Raw genomic sequence first — 21158 nt, 5'->3', positions numbered from 1 at the left:
CGAACTCGTCGCACACCGGGCTCGGAACTCGTCGAGCAGAACATGGCGCCAGCTCTCCCATTTACATTACGACTCTATGTATTCTATGCTGAATACAGGTAACATTTACAAACACACTCACACTCGTTAAAGAAAGAGGTGTGAACACAAAACCAAGAAATTTAGCTCCAGGTAAATTTCAATAGTATGTTCCTTACAATTTTCTGTGCTTAATGAGTTTTTCGAATCAATTTTTCTATGTGCCAATCTCGAAAAGAGCGTAGTTGAAAAAAAATTTGACCGCCTTTTTATACACGTTTTCTGATGGAGATGTGGGACTGTAACCATGTCTATGTGGATCCTGCCCTGCACGCTGTTGTTATTCAGAGGAATTTGATTCTTTTCGTCTGTTTTATCTTCTCAACCAGCAAGGTCTCTAACTCTTCAACTATTCTCAATCACCAATAAGGTGCAGCAACATTTCTAATACAAATAGCAAGTTAAAATATCAAAAACCCCTTTTTCCAGCATTGCTTCTTAAGAGTGGCACATAGAAAGTTCAATTTTAAAAACTCATCTTGCTCAGAGGGTTGTAAGAAAGATCATATACATCAAAAAAATTTGAAATTCAGCCAACCCCAAATTTCTTGGTTTTTGTGCCCAGTCCTTTGAAGTACAAACAAATCTTTCCGTCTAATATCAGAGGTTATCATATGAGAAAAGTTGATTAAAAATTTCAAGTTCTAACTTTGGTGATTTGAATTCCTTAATCTGAGAGTTTTTTTACTGAACTTTGCCCAATCATGACGTCAAAATCAGGAATTGATAAAAATTTAAAAGTAGCTTATCAGAGGAAACAAGAGCAAGAAATAGCACAAATTAGATTGGTTCTGTTTATTGTAAAATAAAAAACAGGGAACCAATCCAAAATTTATCCTTAAAAATTTACAAAATAAAACAGTGCATAATACCACTAATATCACAGACTGGTTGGAGCATTTCCACAAAATAATATACATAATTATATTCCAATTAGTAACTTGGCTCCTTCCGAAGAAACCACATAGATGAATTAAGTTCTATTACAGCAGAACTCGAAAAACATGAAGTGCAGTTTTGATCACTATTGTGTACCCTGCCTCCCTACAGACCGATTATGGAAAGTTTAAAACAGGCCATAAGACATCAAAATGCGATATGCCGCATGGTCAAGAAAGGACTGTGTCTTGTGTCATGCCAACATGGCGACGGCGTAAGTCTGCAATCACATATCTCGTTTGCGGTGTCTGACACTTCTACTTTATTTTTTGAAAGGAGAACAAATTGAAATCATTCCTTGAAGTTTATGCAGAATTTTCGTCTCACGGAGAAGAAAAATTATGACAGTTTTAAAGAGTTGCCGTTGAGTAGTTTTCCGTTAAAAAAATAAAGTATGAAAGGAAGTCTGCAACGTCGCAAACTGAGTTACGTGATTGCCGACTTACACCGTCGATAGGTTCAGTAATCATACCACTGCAGGACTCTTCTCTCATGGAGGCATTTTTTTTAAAATAAAGGAGCTCAGCCTTCTCAAGTGTGTAAATGATTCAGGGTAAATTGTTTTGAACTTGGCAAAGAATTAACTTACCTCAGACATTATATTCCAAAACTAGATAAATTGCTTCGAAAACGGTCACAAGTACAAAGAAAACACTAGTATGGTAAGAAAGGTACAGTAACTTTGGTGAAAAAACTGACCAAATGAAAAGATGATACCTCATGAGAGTGATCACGAATAGGAAGAACGTTAGATGAATAATCTGGATCGTCATTAGGACATTGTTTGCTCGTCTGATTTTTCTTAAAAAGCTGCAATACAAGAAAAAGAAGAAAATTAGCAAATCGGAATTCGAATAAAAATTATGGCAGAGAATACTGTATGTTACTGGGTCAATTGAAATTGAAGACTGAGATAATGCTGCAACACAAGTGACTGATATATTTAGAATGCCTACTAAAACAGGCTGGTCAAAAATCAGTGCTTTTACAGCACTTTTTCAGTACCTTCCCAAGAAATTCCGTACTTTCTAAACAGAAAAATTCAGTAGGTACTTTTTCAGTACCTCCAATTGACGAAATCCAGAAAATTTCAAAAATTTGAATTCCTCAATCAAATTGCGACAAAAATGACAACAACTTTAAAAAAATTCCGGACCTTCCGGAAATTCCGGAGTAGTAAACACCCTGATATTGCTAGCAAAACAACACATGAAATGACCAAAAAACAGTGGAGCTACTACTCAAAGCTTTGACACTCAGAATTTTCATTTTTATCAACTGATGTAAGCGGCGATCTGAGAGACTGATTTCTATGATAATCTCTAGATAAACGCAACATCTTCAAAATTTTTCATTATGAGATTTTCCGTTGCCGTATAATGATTCTCTTCAGGTGCAAAATGCACAATTTGTAGGTTGGGCTGCATAGTAACCTATAAGAGACCCCTTCACACTCATTTATGTGGTAAAAAATTTACATTCTCCTAATGCTGATAGGCACTCAGAGATTTTATGTCCTGTTTTAAAGATATTAGCCTCTGAATAAAAACAAAAATCGAATGATATACCTACCATCTGAGCTCAATGTGAAATCAGCTCACTCGAGGTAAAATAATTGAAGTTCATTAACTTTTTAGTACTTGTACCGATTACACAGAATGTCTTCATGATCGTTGATGACGTTGATTGACTTTACGTCGTTATGAGCTTTCCTTTTTATGATCTTAGGTATTTCCTTTTATTTTTTATTATTATGCGTCGTACATGTAACGTACGTTTTTGAAAAACGTGATTATACACCGTGCCTGAAGATGGATTAATGCCCGAAATATGCATTGCAGATAAGAAGTAGCATCAGCATAACAACAAAATTGGGAAAACAAAGTGAAAAGTAAGTTCATAGAGCGTCTCATTCATTTTGCGCAGAAAATATAGATCTGAGCTAGTTTTGGACTTGTCTGTTCCAGGGTTGCCCATCTTGCAACCCTTCCATCACTCACTCATGACAATTTGCTGTCATCTACATTACTCAAACAAGACATTACAGTAAAGCTCAATAACTTATAGTCTATTTCACCCCATGTCTAGAGATAGTCTTAACTAAACTAAGGGAATTTGATGTATTGCCATCGACCACCTACCAGGATTCTTTTTGCCAGGATAAAAAGAGAAACACTCTTAGATTACATTTAGTTCAACTAATGTTTCCTCCTGCAGAGAGGAAAACGTTCTTCATGAGGTTTGATTCCAATTTTTCGATTTGTAATTTAATACTCCTGAACCATTGAAAGTTTGAAATTTAACGTAAGTAAACTTAGCAACCAATTAGAATAATTTTGCAATGAATAAGTTCATAAAAAAATTATGCAACCGTAATTTTCTTACATAATATAGAGGAATAGGAATTTTCACTGGGGGGATTGGATTAAAATAATGTATGCAATAGAACTGAAGATAAAAAAACTTACCTTTGAGTACAGTTAGAGGTCCTGATTAAGTAGTTTAAAAGCAGAATGTAAGACAGGATAGGATATGCTGACAAACTGACACATATTTGAAATCCGACATGAGCAAAATTAAAGTGAGTCAAACCAACGTACCCTGCGGACACATCAATAGTTGCTAGACTGTTGGAGTTGCCCTGTTAAAAAAGAAACCAAGATAGGTATGAGTGTTGGTATCTTTCCTTGAAAACTGATACGATGATTCGCTACAAGGATTAGTGAGTTTCATCATCTAAATATTTCATGCCTCTGCATTTGTTTGTGTCTCCATCTAAGTTTTTTTGTAAGTAGCTAGATTTTAGCCAGGAATTCTTGCCAATAGGATAGTTCTTTAAAAAGAATGTTCGGCAAAAAAAAATCAGCAAATTTCCAAATGATACCTCTTAATTACTTAGCTTGATTACCTCTTTATCTTAGAAAGGAAACCCGTGCTACGCACAGGAAAACCCCACCATCAGCAATCACTGTGATTAGTGATCAGTTACTAATTGTGTTTCTGAATTATTATCTACTATTTCAAAATTGGCGAGACGCACTGGTTTGATTAAAAAGTTGAGATTAGTTGTATGCTGCTATTTTGGTCTGTTCTGCAATAAGCTCACATGATAATTATAATAATCAAAAATACCCAATCAAAAGTTGGTTATTTTCATAAAGATTTGTTACTTTTGTCAGTTCAATGTTTAACTGAGGTTAGCTGGTGAGTTTCAGCCGCGAAAATTACGGGATTTAACCAGCGGTTTCGTTTAATTCACAGCAATGGCGGGTTTGTCAACATCGCGGAGAAAACTTGATTTTTCCTGGGAAAAATCCAGGAAAAATCCCCTTTTGTAAAACAAATTAGAAATTACACGATAATCACCACGGTATCACGGCAAATACGTCGTGTTCCTAGCGAATTTTTAAGATCATTACAATTGCGCGTTATTCACATCAATATCGTGGCATACACGCGAATTTCTTACTCAACTAAGACTACGTAAATGTGCGCATAAAACTCATAAACATCTGTCACTTGAGATGGGCGAAAACGTATGAATTTCCTTCAATTTTGTATGATACCACATACCCACTCCGGAGTTCAAATTGTTGCTCACTTCAATTCTGCTTGTTAAAAGTGACGAATTGGAAAAATCCAATCTTAATTTCACGAGAACCATGGGGTGTAGCCATCGGTTTCCCTATATAAGATGTAATGTTTTGAAATTTAAAAAAAAAAAAAAAAAAAAAAAAAAAAGAGCATTAGCGATGATTTAAAATTTTGCAAGTAAGACTCATGTGTTTCGGTTAAACTATGATAGAAACAGAAAGCAGGTGAAGAATGTCGAAGCGATGTTCTAGTTTTGCTCCGCTGTCAGCACCGCGTCTGCAGGCGCACTGCGCAGTGTGACCGAGCCGTCATCACAGTATAGAACGCCTTCAATCTAGCAAGCGGCAATGTGGACATCGTCCGTAGTGAAATAGTTGTATCAAGAGCGCCTTCCACGATCGGAGTCAAATATTGATGAAATGCGCGCGAAACCCCCGCTTCTCCTCCGATTGAAGCGTTGCACACCGTCTTTATGTTCCATTTTGATTTATTTATTTTATTTTTGAAGCCAAGCAACAGCTTCTCTCAAAATTTCCCGAGAATTTGCCTTAATCATTTCAAAACAGAAGATAAAAGTAACAAAAAGTAACCCCAGGCGACGTGAAGACTAAATCACAACAATTTTTTTACTTTCGAACTTGAGCAGGTAAATTTTTTCGGGAAAAAAAAAAAAAAAAAAAAAAAAAAAAAAAAAAAAAAAAAAAAAAAAAAAAAAAACGAAACGAAAGGTTCCGTGGAGCACATTTTTCACTAATCTCGCAAAAAAACGGAAGAAAACTCGAACCAATGCGTGAACCAATCGCGAACCAATGCCATTGAATGAAGAGACTACGTCAGATAGACAGATTTTCCAGATTTTCACATCCCAGGAGAGTAGCCCGGCAACGGATGCATGAGTCGGAGCTCGCAACAATCATGGCGCGGCGTTTCCAACAGCGCGACGCCGAACTCGTTCCATCTTCCTCGCACTCGTTGGACGCTTAACTCCTTCCATCTTCCTCGCACCCGTTGCGCGTCACCAGTAGAACACACGTAAAATTTATCAGCTGTCTTTCAGCGCGAGCCGCGGAACTTGCTCCATCTCACTCGCACTCTCTCTCGCACCCGTTGTCCTTACGGGAAAATCGACACACGCGGACCGCGATATCCCGCGAACCGGCGGGCGGATCGCGAAATCCTCCCTTATCCGGCGCCTCGGGGTAGAGAGGGATCCCAGTGCGGAATCTCAGGGTCACACGGCCTCCCGTTCACGAGATCCGCTGATACGTGAGTAGCAGTCAGTCAGTCAGTCAGTCAGTGAGTGAGTCAATCAACGTGAAGTCTGTTTGCCATTAGCTTTTGCTTTGAATCTTTCGGTGTACTTAGAGCTCTAGTCCTACTGACTAAAAATTTTTGATCAAATAAAATTTCACACTTAATACTTAAAATGCCTTTCCAAGCAGTTGATGCTAACCTGGTAGAAGTAAAATAGGAGTCCTAGCCAGTGATGAATGATACAAAGAATAAGTTCGCTACTCTCATACAAGTCAAACAATGTTTTCTGAATAATGTGACAGACGAAGACAAACACGGGAATCAAAATTATATTGTGCGGTTTCTGAAGAAGCCCGATGGAAAACAGCCATGACATCAACATTATCCTAAAGACCTCGCTCCACGTTTCCAGTCTTGTGATTTGGTTTCGGGATACGTAGAGCTTTATGATATCTTCGGCCAATATGACTATGCTTACAATCCAATAGAGCCATGCTACCAGAGCTGAGAGGAAACTGATATCATCATCCCTGAAAAATAGACATTTATTGCTTTAATTTTAGCGACAACTTTAGGAGCTTCCACTTCTGTCCTTCTTTTGGAAACCCTAAATTAAAGCTATAAGAGTATCCAAACATGAAAGTTTACCGTTCCATTTGACAGATCAAATGCAAAATTTTACATCCGATATTTTCACCTTAACTCATTGACTTAAACTGAGGTTTTTGGGCTTTTTTTTTATTTTGAAAATGGACATAGCACAGTAGTTGTGAAATGGTCTAAAAACAACGCCTGAATTTTCCTGAATTTTTTCGTCAACGTTTAGGCCTCCCGGATTGACGTTGACGTCAAAATTAGCGGAAAATCCGGGGTTTTTGACGATAACTTGGCAACAATGGCAAATACGACAAAAATGCATAGAATCAGAGTTGTTGGAAATTAAATTTCCAACAAATCACTTTCTTATCGTTTTTTCTGCAAGTGCAACCGTTTTAGTGTAAAATTCGAAAACCCGTAATTTTCCGGAAATTTGACGTGAATTCTCGTTTAGTCCGGGAGAAATACGGGAGAAAGAGGGCTAACTCGAAACAAATTGCGTGATAGACTTTTCCTACAAGAATACCATCATCGGGTTGCCCTGAATAACACAAAACATACAAAATGTTTTCCACGGCTCCACCGCGGAACACCCCTTAAAATGCCTAAAATTCAAAAGGGCGGCCGTGTTTAGATTATCAAGCATCAAGGTAATTTTAAATGTGCATCTCGTGTGGTATGAGGTGTCGATTCCTATGTACTTTTAGTCGTAAATTTCAAATATACTGTCAAAAAAAGCCCCTGGTCAAACGGGGTGCATCAAATCCAGGATGGCGGCCAACTTTGAATGGCGGGAAGGTAACCTTTAAAGTTTGATTAGTGCATTACATTTAAAATTGAAAGTATGGTAACGATCTCTGGATAATATTGGTTTAGCATTTTGATTAGAGGTCCAAAATTAATTTATCTTTTATAAGACCTTATCTATGATCCGATGAATGACACCTGGTCAGGAGGCGTAAAACTGACAATCCAGGCCGAATCCGCAGGTTACCAGGGTTTAAGATGCCGCAATGTTTTTTGTGAATTTAGATAATTTTGGTCGTGAATTTTGAATTTACAGCAGAAAATACCCCTTAATCGTGCAGGGTCTCCCGATTATGGGATAAGTATATGACTTCTAAATTTAAAGGACAGAACAGAAAATTTCAAAGTGTGATAGTAAAAAATCTTTGAAATAAATCTAACAGTTTTCTTAAATGTTCGCAATTAATATTACTCCTCAATGAGAGCTGAATTGGAGGATGGTGTCTATCTCCATATGAAGAACCAATAAAACGACATACAAATGGACTACATTTTGCAATTTAGAATTATAAATCCTAACCCGGTTCTAAAACAACGTATGTGCCATTAGTATCCCTATGAACATAAGTGTTTTTCCAGACGAGGCAGAATTTATAGTTCCAAATCGCAAAATTCAGTCCAAATAAATGTACAATTCACAGAGAAACTGATATTTACAACGGAATTACCTATTACTAAAAGAAGAGAATGAAAAAATGAAAACATTGATGATTCATACCACCAGATGATGTTCCTCAGTATATTTTTTGAACAATGGTGTCGTCAACTTTTGATTTTAGAGATCGATTTTTTTTTTTTTTATTTCGCCATGATTCTCACGTGACCTGATTTGCTTTATTCCTATTTCGAATAAAAAGAGTCTTGATTCTCGGGGGAATAACAGGATTTTAAACGCGGATATTACTTGCACGGAAATCGGTACCTTATTTTCGAAGATGTATGATAAAAGCATATTTTAAAATAAGACGCAATGCTGAAAGGAACTATGTTGCACGCAAACACCGTTCAGATAATGCCTTTCAGCATTATACCTACACCTCAGGTTAACACTACTGCCTTTTACAGGCAGTCATCGTGGATTTGAGACGCCCTGTTTGACCATTCATTTTCCACTTAATTTTTTACTTCACATTTTACCAAAATTACACAGGGAATAATACTTCACTTCACTCATTGAGTCTTTATTTAACTTGCTTAAATCCTCCTACCCTTCAAACTTATCAGTCTTTTTTTAGTTTTGGGCAGCCCGATTAACCAGATGGTATTCATCACGTCATACTGGAAAACTACGACCAAAATTACGATGAAACAACCAAAGCATACGAAAACGGTTTGCGATGCTGCAGAATTCTTGGAATTTTTAAATATTGCAAACGAGATACCTGGTTTGGGAATTTTGCCGTCGATATTCTTTGAGGTACTAATACCTCCCTCACTTGCCTTATCACGCGAATAAGGGGTACTAGGACAAACTATCAGGGGGGAATGTGAGGGAATATGGGACAAACATACCTTCCTGCTGTTCAAAGTTAGCCGCCATCCTGGATTTGATGCACCCCGTTTGACCAGGGGCTTTTTTTGACAGTATATTTGAAATTTACGACTAAAAGTACATAGGAATCGACACCTCATACCACACGAGATGCACATTTAAAATTACCTTGATGCTTGATAATCTAAACACGGCCGCCCTTTTGAATTTTAGGCATTTTAAGGGGTGTTCCGCGGTGGAGCCGTGGAAAAACATTTTGTATGTTTTGTGTTATTCAGGGCAACCCGATGATGGTATTCTTGTAGGAAAAGTCTATCACGCAATTTGTTTCGAGTTAGCCCTCTTTCTCCCGTATTTCTCCCGGACTAAACGAGAATTCACGTCAAATTTCGGAAAATTACGGGTTTTCGAATTTTACACTAAAACGGTTGCACTTACAAAAAAAAACGATAAGAAAGTGATTTGTTGGAAATTTAATTTCCAACAACTCTGATTCTATGCATTTTTGTCGTATTTGCCATTGTTGCCAAGTTATCGTCAAAAACCCCGGATTTTCCGCTAATTTTGACGTCAACGTCAATCCGGGAGGCCTAAACGTTGACGAAAAAATTCAGGAAAATTCAGGCGTTGTTTTTAGACCATTTCACAACTACTGTGCTATGTCCATTTTCAAAATAAAAAAAAAGCCCAAAAACGCTAAATATAGAGCTACACACTAAAATGCCCTTCTCATCATAACCGTTTGACTTACTGCTTAGAAATGTTACGAGAAACCAGTATTTTTTAATTTCTTAAAAATCTTGATACTTCCTTCCTTCCAAAATATGATCATTTTAGGGCCAGGCTTCACTTTCTGAAGATTTGATTACAGAAGATGTCAACAGTTCACACAATAATGAGTAGAAATTAACTTACCGATAATGATCGCTCAAATTGAAAAATGGATTTAAATTATTAACAATCATTTGGAAAGTGAAATGAATTGTTGCCAATATAGGGAGCAGCACCAAATGCAGGATACTAGGCAACTTAGAGGCATAGAACTTTATTCGTATCCAAATAAGGCAAAGGCTGTTGAAGAATAGACCTGAGGAAAAAATCAGTTTCAAATATTTGTATATTAGCTGCATGAAGATGAGGGAGTTTCACAGCAATTTCTTTCAATCAAAGAAGACAGAAAAAAAGAGTCCTTAAACAAAAGATCCTGGGAAAATATTTAGAGACATTTTATAATGAGAGCTGTAAAACAGTTATTAAATAGAAAAGATAGAGAAGTCAAAAATAACTATACCAAGAAGTATTCGAGCAATCTTACTGTGAAAGTAAAAAATCAACTGGTATACGCACTCATGTGCCAAGAATAGATTGAACGATTGACATTTATCTTTATTTCTCTTTATAATTATAGAAGTGGTGGAAAAAGAAGTTAACATGCTGTAGTAACTTTAGTCCAATTCATTTATTACTACCTCACTTCTAAAATGGTCAAACTCAAACATTCAAAATTAGGGCCAAAAATTAAAGAAATTGGGTGACCGAAAAAAATATGCTTGATTAAAAATAAAAGGTCGAGGCTGTTTTTGTTTTCCTGGTTTTTCCAAACATTACTTATGATAAGGGATGGTAGTATGTTATGGTATGGATGATGGTATGTTAAAAACTTTTTAAAGGCAGGAAAATATCAGGTTGATGTATTAAATTAAGTTTGAAAAGTTCATTTTTTGGTTCACAAATATCACATTACACAAACAAAAGTGGTGAATTATTCAAAATTTATTTTATACATTGATTGCTCACAATACCGACATAATTTTAGAAATAATTCATGGAAAGATAAAAAAAAAAAGTTTGAGGTATGGATTTACTCACTGACAAAAGTGAATCCAGAGAGAAGCATCCTGTTCTCCTGGAGAATATCTCCGATGTCCACCTCTGACGCCCATTTATCCCCTGTAGCATTTAGTTTACGGAAAAATCTGAATATGCATAACGTTATTATCAGCTGTATGAGATTCTTCCGTGAATTTGAGACGCACAGAAGTAGTAAACTGACAAACGAGGGAGTAAGGTAATACCATATTTGGTGCTCCTCTTCGATGAAACTGCTTGAAATAACACTAACCAGGTGGAGACAAGTTCCAAAACTCAAGAACGCAAGTAGTCTGTTACGTAAATTTAATTTCTGAAAAAGAGAGGCGGAGAATAATTTTCAAGGCAGTTAAAAAATATTCAGCCAATTCTTGATGCCAAACAGCCAAATCAAAAATCAAGCAAAACAAAAGATGTCTCAAAATCAAGAGGCTACAATTTAAAATAGCATCCAAGACTAGAAAACATGATAAACGGACTGAAAAGATAGCCAAGATTTCCAAAGAGTCTTTTTTTCTTTGAACTTTATGAGAAGAAGCTAAAGCAAATGTGACAAAATTTACAATAATGACGAGAATGGGGACGAAAGTCTGTAATTCGTTGTTCACTGAACGAAGAAATGTCATCTTGATTGTGCTGTTTTGGTATTTCCACAAAGATTTTATTTTTTTAATGGGAGAACCGTTCCTTAGATTTATCTGAAAATTTTAGAATCTTTCCTCACAAAAGTAAAGGAAATCACGGAAAATTTCAGACAAATTCATTCGACGGTTGTTCTCAGGAAAGATAACACTTTGGTCAGAGCTACTCGGGCAGCGCAATCAAGATATGTTTCTTTGCATTAGAGACAGCAAATTATGGGAATATAAGTATTTATTTCGAATTTAATCCAGTCTAATTTTGTTTCCTCAGTTTTGTATTTATTTTGAGTTCTTTAACTTGGTTTTTGTGGTATTTTTATTTCTATTTCATAAATTTAATTTTTAGAGACAGTCGTGGAAAATTAATGAGGTACTTCGATTTTTCATACTAATAAGACGCATTTCAGTAAATGAGTGTTCCAACCACAAATTATTTTTGAAAAATAAGTCCTTTGAGACTAACGCAGGGGCCTTACAATTGTCAGGTGAAATACGACCACCGCTTATTTAAAGTGTTATTACCTCTCTGTGACAATATTTATCAAATCATTTTGATCACAACAATAAAAATACAAATAAAATGACCACCTAAGAGCATAGAAATGAAACATACCTGAGAGCTGAACTGAGCCCGGCCTAATCCTACCAATGTGCAGTTTACGCAAAACACAAGTAGAAGAAAGAATGAGGAAAGTGAGTTTGTGCAGAGGCTCGTTGCTGAGCGGCTTTCGCAGACAAACATGTTTCCTAATAAAAGCAGGGTAGCCGCTGCCAAAAATCCAAATATAAGTATGCCTAAGACAGAAGTTGTCTTCAGATCTGGACGGAAGAAAAGTAGAACGGTAACCTGAAAAAATGAGAGGGGAAAATTGAGGGAGATGATTATTTCAAAATGATTGACGTAATGTTCAATTGTTCACCATAGCCCACAGAATTGAGTTATTGGTATTATTGAACGCAGATTTTTTTAAATTCATTTTTAGAAAGACAAACTAGAGGGAAATTCACTTGCACAGATTGCACTAGAATAGTGCTAGGTCCACACTATTCTGTGGATCATTTGTTTCTGAACCCAACACTTTTCTATCATCCTGTCACTTGCAGTAATCACACATTTTTAGTGGTTTTTTTTTCTTGTATATTTGTACAGTACAGTTGACAAGAAATTTTTAAATAGTTCCATTTATCATGACAATCTGAATCATCATAATTAAAAAATTTGGCGAAATTAAAGGCTTGCATTGATAAAAATTGCTAAATAAACACCAGGGGTGTTTAACATCTTTGCAACAACTCAGAAATATTAATATAAGCACTTGGGTCATAAAACAGCAACAGCCATAGAGTTAAACTGCAAGAACTACAGAAATACTAGGTTACTGCGTAGATTTTCAACATTGCAGATGTTGATTCACTGATTTTTCCCCCATGCAATTTTTCCGAGGCGCATCACAGACAAATAAACTAAGAATTTTCTATCACTTTTCCTTGCCAATATTTTTGGCAAGTCTCCTTATTCAAAAAGAGGACAGATTTGAAAGACAATTAGTTACAAATTGGACATATATTTGTTAATAATTTCTTGGTTCGTGTGCTACTGTCCATAGGTAACTTTCTCTGCATCAACTGAATTTTTATTGAAGAAAGTTGGATATGCGTAAGAAAAGCACTTTGCCGTCCCCTCTTTTCCATGTGTTGTGTTCCAACTCTTTTTATATGCCATATATCTACAAAAAAACTAGTTTCAACTGACTGCACCTCAATGAAATAGAATCAACATACTTGAACCGAGAGTCCGATTGCGAAGAGCATTGACGGTAAATCAAAGGTAGTTGCGCTTGCAATGATAACAGAGCTCATACACTTTGATGATTTAGCCAAAAGAAGAATAGAATTAGGTTTCAATGCATCGCTATTAGCACCGGTTGATTGAGACCATTTAGTGTACGAATCTTTTGCCGCTAAATAATCCTTATAGCACTCTGAAACAAAAAATAATTTACAGCCTTAATTAGAGACACGTTTTTTGAATATAAAGAAAAAGCGCTAGGACAATGGTACATGCTAGAGAATCAAAAAGTCATTAGCAAAGGCCAATTTTTTTTCATCTCCTTTTCATACGAACGACTGAGGCATAGCCCTGTTAGTCAGACCATCTAGTATTGTATTGAGCACTTCTCACACCAAAAATATTCACACTCAAATCAAAAATATTATGAAATTTAAAAATCGGTAAAAACAAAAGACTCTTCAAATTAATAAAAAACAGCGATGAAATAGTCTGAAGTCGTTGGTTCAGGAGAAAAGAGCCAACTTTGTGCCAACCTTTTAGGCGGTAGTCCATTTTTTCACCTCTTAGTAAAATTTTGTATAAAATTGAATTGTCCACATAAATGCATGACAGTAAAATATGGTTACTGGTGGGATAAGACATACCATCTTCAATAGAGAGGCGCCTCAGTTTGGCGTACTTTTGAGCGAGAAGCTCGTTATTGTAGAATAAACTGAACAGAAGCTGCTTTGTTGATAATGACCTGAGCAGATTCAAAGCCAAATTTCCACTACTCTTGAGCGGTATAGGCAAACCCATTAAGACAGACAAGGTCGGAACGATGTCTAATTGTGTGATTGCATTCCTGGGAAATGTGAAAAAAATCAACAATAATTACTTCGAGTAGAGGAGACGAAAAAATCATTTTTTTGCTCTTTGGTGTGACAGGACTTGATTATGTTTCCAGATAATCCCATCTTGTTACACCTGAACCGGATAAACCTTTTGATTTGTCTCATCTAAAAGCTTTCAGACTTAAAGGGATAACTTAAACCTAAAGGGATACTTCACGCATTGCGCAATGCTTGCAGTACCTCTGTAGGTTTGTAGGCGCCAATGCGCTGGCCGGCCGGCCGCCGCCGTCACAAAGTTATTGTACATAGGAAAAGTCTTAAAGCTTTTAGTTGAGACAAATCAAAAGGTTTATCCGGTTCAGGTATAACAAGATGGGATTACATGGAAAGTCCTGTTGCACCAAAGAGGTGTAGAGAGTTTTAGTGAATTTACCCTCATGGAATTGACATATTTTTCACCGTTGGACCAAACAAAAAAAAGAGGCAAATCTTCATTCTTCCAAGACATTATACATTTCTATCCAAAAACGTCAAGAGCAATTGTCATCTGCATTTATATGTGAACCAATTACCTTTGGGTCTCAATTGGTAAGTGGACCAAAACTCCTCTGCTGAAAAAACGCAAGGACATAAGCTACTATAAAAAATAGGTGCGTGGACAAAAAATCGTTGACGAAATGTCCTATAACTGAGATCACAGCTATATTGGATGAACTGCGCAGAATAATCAAACCAGGTCTAATACATGGTTAAAACTTGAGTGATGCAAAACTAGAGAGTGTGATACTTCTTTCACACCTGCGGGCTGATCACTGATATTGATAAACAAAACAATACACGATGAGGATGAAAGAAAAATGAAGCGTCCTGTTGGTTGAGTTGGTTGATTGTTGAAGACTAAGGGGGCAAAATATGAACTAACTACAGGGTCTCTCGTAGGTTGCTATTCGATGTTCTAATATATAGCTTCTTTGTGCACTACAACTACAACTACCTGCTTCCACCAATGGAATCGCTCCATTTTCCATTTGTCTTCTTTTCGTGTAGAGTTTCGTCTTTAACATCCAATCATCAGCCCACTGGTTGCTTGACAAGCTGCAAAATGAGAGGGAAGGGATAAAAGTCAACTTAATCGTTAAGCTGATAGTCCATATCGGTCACTAATTTACACATTAGGAGAAAGTAGGGATCAAAAACATACTTTTCCTCAGAAGAACAAGGCAAGCCGACAGTTATAAAAGGAACAGTAGTTTCATCCGCTGATGCTCCTCCATGACCTCCTTGATCTTTCATTCCATGGTCACCACATAAAATCATTAGAAATGATTTCTTCGTCTCCCTCCTCTGCAACAAAAAGGAAAGTAGATCTTTGCATAATTAACACCAGAGTCATCGACGAGTGATTGTTAGTAATCAGTTGAAGTAGTAATAGTTTGCCACCGTGTGCGTGCTCAAGGTGTAGCAGATAAACTAAAGATTAGCGCTGGGACGGATTTAATCATTTTAACCAAAGATTTGCAGTTTCGAAAAGTGTATGGGAAATTGGTGTTAAATGTTTTGACTGGCATGCGAACAGAGCGATGTGTCACATATTGTCATGTGAGGAAACGAACTAAGATATTTCCTGAGCTTTTCCCCCACACTTGACAAGAAATTTGATGTAAATGCGTTGGTCACTTAATGCTGCTGAATCCATAATCACACTGATTTTAACCCTAAACTGCAGCTACACTAGGAAGCCTTTTATAATTCATGCAGTTCACTTAAAGAGTATTTTATGCTTTTTGAATTTTAATGAAAATCATTAAGCTTTGGTTAGAATTACATTTTATTTTGGTATTGGGTTCTGTTGGCACTAGTTTTGAAAAAACACGGTCAAGATGTTGTAAAAAATATGATAACTGAGCTTCACTTCACTCTTTCAGAAAATGACTTTCTTCACATTTTTTTTCTTTTTTCTTTCTTTTTTTTCAAAAATTCTAATTAAGTTACTGCGAAACGAAGTTAGGATAAAAGTATTCATAAAGTTTATTACTGGATAAACAAGTTGGAAGTTGGAAGATATCGATGATTAAATGCAAGAAACTTGTACCTTAATTGAAATGTTTGAATATCTCCAATTACATTTTATTTTCTTAAAGAAAAACGAATAAAAATGTTTCCTTGCACTTTTGAGTGCTTAATCAGGATGAATCGAGAAATTCTCAGAAAATTTCAATCAAAACTGTTAAATGGTTTCTCTTTAAAAGAATTAAACAAGAGGAAGACCTACAACAACGCAATCTGAGAAACACATTTTATAACTTTAGCCATAAATATAATGCTATCATATCAATTAATGTTCTTCAATAAATTAATCTTTTTTTTCCCTTTACAAAAATAATGAAAACGCAGCTTTGATAAATTATCTTTGATAGGAAAAGAGGAGGAGGAAGAAAAAATTGATCATACTTTTTCAGTTAGGTGATCATGTATCAATTGGAATACATAATCCATTTCTTTCAATTTTTCAGGGATCAAATCACTGAAAGCACCATGAACATGACCAATATGATCCAATCCTAGATAGTGCAAGATTAAGATATTCCAGTCATCATTCTTCAGTTCTTCAACGACATTTCTGGTCACATTCACGTCAACCTGCAAGAAAAAGAGTACGATGCGAGGTTAGAGGTAAAAGATAGGCATGAGGAGAGATTTTAAAAAGAAAAAAGAAGGGGGAAGGACTGGAGGCCCCATGGATGAATGAAATCTGCGAACCTGCGGAAATGGGTGAGAAAAACAATAAGTTAAGGTGATTCGATGGACCCCATATATTGTGTCAGAACGGCATGTGATACATCGCATCAATTGGTTTCATTTTTTCAGCTACTCGTCATTTTTCTCCAATTTTGAGATCGCAATTCTGTTGTCAGGAGACTAAAGCACTCACTTACAAATTTTAACAAAGAAATTCAACGTAATAAAGGCGTGGTTTTTTTTAGAGAGAAAATATCGCATTCGAGTGCAGTCTCGATATCAGTATCGAATGCGATGTTTTCTCTCCATAAAAAACTACGCCTTTATCACGTTGAATTTCTTTGTTAAAATTGGTAAGTGAGTGCTTTCGTCTCCTGACAACAGAATTGCGATCTCAAAATTGGAAAAAAATGACGAGTAGCTGAAAAAATGGAACCAACTGATGCGATATATCGCATGCCGTTCTGACACAAAATATGGCGTCCATCAAATCACCTTCATATTCTTGTGATTTCAAGGGAAATGAGTTCAGAATGTGAGTCTGTCCCTTCTTGCGGATGGCTAAAGTCAAAAAACACATACCTTTGATTGCAACGTTGTAAGTCTCAGTTCATGTTTTATATTTTTAAAGGAAAACAAATCAACAGTCTTTGTTGAAATTTTTGCTGGATTTTCTCCATTTATTTCAAACAAATCACACGAATTGCAAGGAAAAATTGTGATTAGTTTCCCCGGAAGAAAGCAAAACATGATAAAAAATGTTTGAACATTGCAATGAAAATACGAGTTCTTTGCATTTAGCCATCAAAAAACATTTGCAGCAGCATAGAAGAGCCGAAAACTGAATGTTTGAAAACAATTTGGTTCCAAAGTTTTTTTTCCATTATTTAAGTCACCTTGCTTCAAAATCACCTTTTTTATTCACTGGAGGCTTCAAGTATTAGTTGAAACTCAAAATAAATTGTCTTGGCTTACAAATTTTATCAGCCTTCACACTATTTTAGTAACTCTAGTAGGAACATCTGATTTATCCTGTCAATGAGACTGACAATTACCTCTGTGTAATCAGAGACATAAAAGGAAGTCACGCCCTCACTTCTTTGAAAATACCCAGGAAACATTTTTAGCCAAGTATCATCTCCATAAAAAGCGAGTTTTAATCCATGATTTCGTGCCCGCAGTAAGATATTATCATCGCTGACGTGAGTTGCGTTCAAATTTCGAATGATGTCAATGTAAGTTGGTGCCATTCCAGTGGTTATAGCCTTGATTGAAAGAAAAAGGAAAAAATTATTAGTATACAAGGAACAGAAATATGCCTCAAGAAAAGTTTTTTCAGACATTTACATTAACAGAATTAAGGTATGCCGTAACTTTGATTGCCTTTGTGGTCATTACTTTACAAGAGCAGCAGCTTGATTGTTGAAATGTTTTATTTGTCGGGTGGAAATGGATGACATACAACAAACTAAAGGCACCTCTTGAGTATCCGACAGTATGTCGTCCATTCCACCCGACAAAGCAACGATGAGACATAGCCAACCAATCACGCTTCGCCATTTAAGCTATGTCATCCATTTCCACCCGACAAACAAAACATTTCAACAATCAGGCTGCAGAGCGAGATATTAGTGGGGGACACATGGGCTGCGATCTGGTGTAGAAAATAATTAAAGCTAAACTAAAAAAAAATCAACAATAAAGAAAAAAGTGTAGGCTAAAACGAGAGTAGTTTATGAAACCATTCATCCTCTCAAAATAAAGAGAGGAAAAGAGTCATCGAGCTCAAAGGCTGGTTTGGTCCATCAGAGGAAATTCATAAAGGTAACAACAGTTGAAAAGAGTTCAGAAACCTAGAAACCTTTGCACATTACCTTGCATAGATAGTTTGAATTCAACTGAATGGCAATTTAAAATTGGCAGGATCATAATATGATTTTGAATGATCGAAAAAAATTTGAGTCATCGAGGGGCTGTACAGAAGGAAAGAATTTAAAAACCAGTGATTTTATGAGATGTTCATGACTTCATTTTCTACCGGCAAATTGAAAGAACATTTAATTGTAAAGAAAACAAAGAGAAAATGAGCCATGAATTGCCGTTGTTGTAAAACTGAGAGTGCTTACACAGTAAAAATGCATTCCCTGTAATGGACCGTTATATTTATCAGGTAGGTAAGTATTCTACTTTGGTCTGGTAATGGCAGCAATCAATAGCTCATTTTTTTCTATCTTCCCTGTTTGCTAAGTATTTTCCATTCTCACCAAATAAAAAAGTGAGGGAATAATATTTCAGAATATCCTTGCCATGGATAAATATATATATTTATCCATGTCCTTGCCTTTAGATATATTTTATTTCATACAACTTTTTCCCACATTTTGCAGTTGAGGCACTGAGTGCGGAATAGACACTTTTTGGTTGCAATATTTCAGAATTTCCGTACCTAATTTTTATTTTCAAAAGGAAACTATTAAGTGAATTTTCTGAATTTTTTCGTCTAGAGCATTGTAGAATCATTATGAATATTCAGAAAAAGTTTCAACAAATTAAGTGCATTTACTTCCATCATAATGAATGAAACATTGGCTAAGATTCTGAGACACCTCAACCAAGAAAGGCCCTTTCAGCACCCAGCACTTCAATTTTATATTTTAGAAGATCCAAAGCAATAGTAAGACCAAGGAGTCACCTTGATTCTAGGCATAGTGACAGTTGGAGGACTAGCTGTTGCTTTTGTAATACATGAAGTCTCATCGTTCCGTAGCAATGATGACACATAGGGCATGTAAGTCCTGTCCAACAAGAGTTCGTCACCTAGGAAGTCATAGCGTAATGAGTCGACAACCATCAAAACGACCTTATCAACGATAGGATGGTACAAACTGGAGTTAGTCAGCCTGAAAAGTAAGAAAATTGAAGAGATTAGAAAACAGGAGGAAACTGAAGCACACAGATGATATCAATTTTATTCTGGTTAAAGTATACAGGTTTAACAAGAAAAATTGAAATTTTTTACTGATCACTTCATAAAATACTGGGTTGTGACTGTCTGCCACTATAACTACAATTTTTAATGACTATGATTTTCGATATGTACTATTACTTAGTTGCAAAACATTAATTATCAGTACTTAAAGTTTACACAGAAACTTTTGAAATGGACGGGCATACACTGTCTTTTATGATACATTTTGACGGTGTAAGTCGGCAATCACATAACTCGGTTTGCGACATCGCAGACTTCCTGTCATACATTATTTTTTGAACAGAGAACTACTCGACGGCAATTCTTTAAAACTGCCTTGATTTTTCTTCTCTGTGCAAAGAAAATTCTGCAAAAACTTCAAGGAATGATGTCAATTTGTTCTCATTTAGAAAAATAACATAGAGGCGGAGATTTTCAGACACCGCAAACAAGATATGTGATTGCAGACTTACACTGTTGATTTGCTATTATTAGTGTTACCGACTTGTGTCATTTCTCATTAGTAATCGGATCGCATTTAGCAAATAGAACCAGCGCAATTACAGTTTTGTAAAAATGTTGCCTATTCATAATTATTTAAAACATCTCCCAAAATAGCAAATAGTTTTGGCTTCCCACCCAAAAATTGTTAAGTTTAGAGGAAAATAATTACATAAATTGTAATACTGTACAAATATTAAGTGTTTATAAAAGAAAAGTAGAAGTTGCACAATTTTGAATCGGGCTGGTTCCTTTCTGCTAAATGCAATCAAATTATTGGTACCGTCGAAGAGTCTTAGGATGCATGACTTCAAAAGTTGGGTGATCGTAAACGAGTTTCTCTTAGACCAGTCATGTTAAATCCAATATCCACTTAAATGATTAATAGATGGTTATCGATGAAGAGAGAGAAAGAGAGATTGATAAGATCCTTTTGGGAGAACACATGATACGAGTGATCAATTCAAGCCCTGTTAAACAAAACATTATTTTATTAAATTTTTATCTTAAAGGCATGAAGTCTTGAAAAAAGTTTCAATTATTCAAAATTATAAAAGAAAACTTACGAAAATGACTTTAAATATAAGTTTTCCACGGACGAAGGCGGATTGCCCAGGCTGGTTGAAGAATCCAACGCTGATGGGGAGAAGTGGAAAAAACTGGCAAGAAATGTTACAAGTGCAGTGACAGAGACAAAAATATAGTAAAGAAGTTCCATTTTCGGTGGAAAACCTTCCAAAATTAATTATTGATACTGACACACCACATGCCCGGCGAAACCCTGGATTGTGTTATCATGATCGTCGCGACTCGCGCAAAAGTAAACAGAAACGAAAAAGCCTCGAGACACTTGCAAGCAGAACCGCGAGATAGCGAATATTGTAGATTTTGTAGATCCTTAATTCTCTCTGAAGAATCTTTACTATCTTTTAAGTTAAATAATAAAGGGTAATTTTTAAAATTTAAATAGTAAAAAGGATTCATTTTGAAAATTTATATCGAATATTTGACATTTGGTATACTAATTCCAGCCTTCTGATGGCGCTCAAGCTCA

The 21158-nt window shown here is 36.0% G+C and overlaps 1 protein-coding gene across 1 annotated transcript; it reads right to left on the bottom strand.

The window, feature by feature from the left end:
* Positions 1–858: 858 nt before the first annotated feature.
* On the bottom strand, positions 859–20940 carry PIG-G (phosphatidylinositol glycan anchor biosynthesis class G). Its single transcript, XM_019041007.2, has 13 exons — positions 20671–20940; positions 19328–19535; positions 17691–17900; positions 16348–16536; positions 15098–15240; positions 13708–13907; positions 13054–13253; positions 11885–12118; positions 10631–10943; positions 9677–9848; positions 6065–6395; positions 3486–3658; positions 859–1827 (listed from the first exon to the last, which is right to left on the bottom strand). The coding sequence occupies exons 1-13, from the start codon at positions 20820–20822 to the stop codon at positions 1608–1610; spliced, it is 2745 nt and encodes a 914-aa protein (XP_018896552.2). The 5' UTR covers positions 20823–20940; the 3' UTR covers positions 859–1607.
* Between the last annotated feature and the right edge of the window lie 218 nt (positions 20941–21158).

This window comes from Bemisia tabaci, chromosome 6 (genome assembly GCF_918797505.1).
Source record: "Bemisia tabaci chromosome 6, PGI_BMITA_v3".
Taxonomy (NCBI): Eukaryota; Metazoa; Arthropoda; class Insecta; order Hemiptera; family Aleyrodidae; genus Bemisia; species Bemisia tabaci.
The sequence above is the reverse complement of the archived record's forward strand: the minus strand, read 5'-3'. Positions and strand labels throughout refer to the sequence as shown.